The sequence below is a fragment of the Halyomorpha halys genome, unplaced genomic scaffold (genome assembly GCF_000696795.3).
Source record: "Halyomorpha halys isolate HHAL.00 unplaced genomic scaffold, Hhal_1.1 Scaffold170.1, whole genome shotgun sequence".
Lineage (NCBI taxonomy): Eukaryota > Metazoa > Arthropoda > Insecta > Hemiptera > Pentatomidae > Halyomorpha > Halyomorpha halys.
In genome coordinates, this window is record NW_027107231.1 from 1,464,177 (window position 1) to 1,468,680 (window position 4,504).

At 31.0% G+C, this 4,504-nt stretch overlaps 1 protein-coding gene across 1 annotated transcript in view; it reads left to right on the forward strand.

Moving 5' to 3' along the window:
• The window catches only part of LOC106678955 (ankyrin repeat domain-containing protein 26), a gene marked incomplete at its 3' end in the record, with an annotated part of 94,885 nt that overhangs the window by 76,297 nt on the left and 14,084 nt on the right, over positions 1-4,504 (forward strand). Inside the window, 2 exon segments of the mRNA XM_014417827.3 lie at positions 2,547-2,681; positions 3,835-4,010. Of these exon segments, the coding sequence (XP_014273313.1) occupies positions 2,547-2,681; positions 3,835-4,010 (311 nt within the window).

Below are 4,504 nucleotides of genomic sequence, written 5' to 3' on the forward strand. Positions count from 1 at the left end.
TTCATTATTATAATTATACTTTATGATGGTTTATAATTTCATTTTTATTTTAAAAATTATATATTTTACTCTTAGGCTCTAAAGCCTAATTTTGACACTTGTAATATTATTCTAAAGGGGTCAGTACCAGAATAAATAAAGAATATAATTATTATTATATTGTAAGAAATCAAAAGTTTTAATTTTTACTTTGTGAGAGTTGGAGGCTTTTGCCTGTTAGTTGCTGTTGCTTACAGCCTGATGAGGAAAAGAGCGTGTTTTGAAACAAGTTTTAATTAAAACAATATAATAGGTCAAAATCTGTTATTTATTTATTTATTAAAATGTACAAATACTTTTGTTTTACAATAGAGACAGAACTATGAATGCCTGCTGAATATATATAACAATTAAACTAAACCAAAATCAATAAAAATATGTTAAGAAATAATTTTTTCTTCTTCGTTTGGCCAGTAGGAAGATAATCTATCAGCAGAATGCCTTTTGCATCCCATAGAACTGAGACCATGACCTTTCCAGCTGAACGTACTACCTTTGCTTTCTTTGGCAGTGGTGACTCAGCATTTTTCCACTGTTTTAACTTTGCGGTATAGTAGTGGACCCATGTCTCATCTGTAGTCACACACCGGCACAAAAAATCTTTGTTGGTTGCGCTGAAAACAGGCCAGATTTTGTTCGGACATTTCCAATCTGGTGTTTATGGTCGAATGTTTAGAGCTACAGCACCCATCTTGCGGATAATCAATTTTCATTGTCAATACTTTGGTTCATGCACTTTCAGTCGACGATCCTTCGCGACCTTTTTATGCACTTTTGTGATAAATTCTGGGGCCATAACACTTTTTAGCCCTCCACCACACGGATCATCATCAAAGCTCTCCCAACCAAATTTAAACTCGCTGGTCCACTTGGCTACAGTTAAATATAAAGGAGCAAAGTCCCCCAATGTTTTCTGAAAGTCGGCATGAATTTCTTTTTGCTTTCATACCTTTCTTTACGAAGTACTTAATCACTGCTCGACTCTCAGTTTTTTCCATTGTCGCAAATCACTATGCATTAAACAACAAGAGTCGTCACTACCACTCATGCCACATGTTCACTCACAAAGGATGTGTGATTATTGCGTGGGAACCTTGTTGCTCTAGCACTGACATCTAGTTGTGATTCCGAGAACTTTTCAAACCACCATCGGAATTAGCTTCAAGTTTTTAAAAATTCTAAAGCACCTTGTATTTTATCCGAATATTTTAGAATGTTCTATGTTTCGCTTTATGGTTTCCCAACACATTGTTGATGACTGCTTCTGTATGCTTTAGATTCAACTTGAGTCCCAGGGTATTGCTAGGAAATAATTTATACATACTTTCTTTACAAAATACTTAATCACTGCTTGCATCTCAGTTTACTGCTTACCGCACCCTTGACCATTTTCTCCTCATATTAATCTATGGTCTATAAAAACACCTGATTTATAGATGTATTTGAAAAAATCATCTTTCTTGTCTAACACTTTGGCTAATTATAGTAAACACTGGTGAAGGCAAATATACAATCTGCAGTGATTTAGCTAATTGTACATTTGGGTAAGAATAAAAGAACTTTTTCTAATAATTCAGATCTTTTATGTTATTAATACAACACAATTTCAATTGATCTTATATTCCCAATATTGTTTATTTCCTCTCCGATGTTTCCTTTTTTGTTGACAAAAGGTTTTGTTGATAATAGTGGTTATCAATTTAATTTGTTAAGAATAAAATAAAATTATATATTTTAATTATATTATTTCAAAATTTTTCGAGACCAGGTAATATTTATCAATTAATTAATTTAATATCCATATATTAATTAATTGATAAAATTATATAGTTTTATTGTGGATTTGGGTGATTTTTTGAATTATGAGTGAGTTGTTTTTAAATTATGAAATTCTGTTATTTTATGATTGTTGATTGCTACTAAGAATAATTTTGTAATGCAAGACACATAAGGAATAACAAGGAACTGGATGAGCTAAGTAACCTCATGGATATTGGGAGGTTTATCAAGTCCAGGAGAATTAGTTGACTTGGAAATTTCAAAACATTGCCCAATGAACAAATAGCAAAGGTCACAAGATAATCCTTCCTATAAAAGAAGAAGAAAGAACAGCCCTGGAAAAGCTGGTAAAAGGATTTGAAAGAGAAGTGAGGGTGAATTGCTGAGGTGGCAAAAGTTCATCTCGGACTTTAGAATCATATAACTAGAAAAATTTCCCAACTTCAACCAGTAGTTTATATCCTTGAGTGTTGGAGATAAAATTTATATTTTGTAGAAATAATAAAACTTACTAAAGCACATAATTAACCTTTCCAATTTGAAAAAAAACATAAGAAAGATAAAAAATAAACAAAAAAGTCCCTATCAAACTCCCTCTACTCACATGTACCACACTTCGAAAAACAGCAGAGTTTTAAAATCACATTGACTGATACCTTAATTAATATATATTTATTACTAGTTTTACTTAAGATGTATTTGATTTTATTGAAACGTTTTTTTTTCAGTTAACAAAAGATAAATCAGAAGTATACAGAGACCTGTCCATGTATCTTGAGTGTTCCGTATTGTCTAAAACGAAATCTTTGGAAAATCCTAAAATTCCTGTTAATATTTCAATTGACAATATTCATTTAATGCTTGTAAGTAAATTTTAAACTGTAAGCTATATGTTAAATAAGTATATTTAACTATCTAATCCCTGCTTGACTATTTTATTTTATTTAGTACAATATTATTCCACATCTGGGCCTTGCCCTCAAAGCAATGTCTGCTAAAGGATATTGCCTTCTTCCATATGCCAAGTTTCACAAGTCCTGCTGAGGTTTGTTCTGACAATGGAGAGTTAGTCTAGTTTTTTTTCTGCACTAATGGTGTTTCTTGTTATTTCAAATCACTAGAATTGTAATAAAAAAAAATTATTTGGGTTTAGACTTTTGCTGGCTGTAAAACAATAGTAATAGTCTCTTAATCAGTAGTTTAAAGAAAGAAAACACTTTCTCAACATTGTATTTTGTTAAATTTTTAACTGTGTGTTTGTAAAAACAATTCTCAATTATTTTGACTTTTCATTTACCCAATTTTCTTCAAAATATAGCCTAGGATAATTCTTTTTATTTCCTACGTTTCCAATATCTGAATGGGGAATTGCAAGGTTCTTCTGAGAGTTTGCAGATTTCATACATTCTTTCTTTTTTCATGTGGTTAGGAAATGTTTTTTGTGTTCATAATGTTTTCTTAATTTTATTATTTGTACTGAATATTGTTGGTCTAACTCAAGGTTCTGTGAAAATTATAGTTCAGGGCTGATAGTTGGTTGTAGTGGATAATGATCTTATTTCTTTGACTTCAAGTGGCTTCAATCTAGCTTCTCTTTTTTTCTTTTTTTCCCCCATCAGCTCATACTTTAACTAGTTCAGGAGATCTGCCTCTATTATATCCTTTTCAACTGTAGCTCAATAATACTTTTTTAAAAAAGGGACAAAGATCATTGAACTGGTTACCTTCATGATGTTAGTTATTTAAATGCATTCAAATTGAAAAATCTGCTATTAATTAATACATTTTAAATGTTTTATTCTTGTGTCTTGGGTGTTTTTTAAAGAGTTATACAGTGTTCACTTGATTTTTTATGCAAGTTTTGACCTTGCATCTTTTTTCATCTTCCCATTGAAAGTGAGCTATTTTTTTTGTAAATTTCAACTGTTGAAAATTTTCTAATAACCTTTTTTTAGTTGTTGTAATTTTCTTTGTGTTTTCCTTAAAGATATTTTATTACGTACATTTTATGTACAGAAACATCTAGAAGAAGAGAAAAAAGTGGAAGAGGAAAAGAACCGGCGACTCGTTCAGCACTTGGAAGAAGTTTTAATTACTAATCAGAATATGATTACTGAACGGGAAGCATTAATAGCTCAAAACATAGCTGATGTAAGAAAACTTCAAGAGGATACTATATGTTGGAAAGAAAGGTAGCTATATCACATTTTAGTTGTTTGCAGTATATTATAGTTATAGGCCAGGAAGGTTCAAAGGCCCTTTTTTTAGTTTCTGCCATCTATCTCGAAAACAATGTCAAGCAGAAAGTATACTTTCCAAGATTAAAGCTATATAATTTGCTATAATATGGCATAATCAAATTGATCTCTATTTGTTACCTTCTATGATATATAAGCCAGCTAAAATTGAAAGTATGTGTAAAAAGTGAAGTACTTCAAGTTCACGGAAAGTATGCAATTTTTTACACAACACACCATTTTAGATAAAGCCAAAAACTAAAAAGTGGGGCCTTTGAGTCACCTCCACTCAAATTACAGTAGCTGGAATCCAGAGAGCTCTATTAGGCATTGTCCTTACACTTTCCTGAAACATTTGAAACTACTAAGATTTAATGTAGCTAAATACCTAATTTGACTGGACTATAGTTATTCTCTTGCTTCTTCATTGATGACAGATAATTATTGTA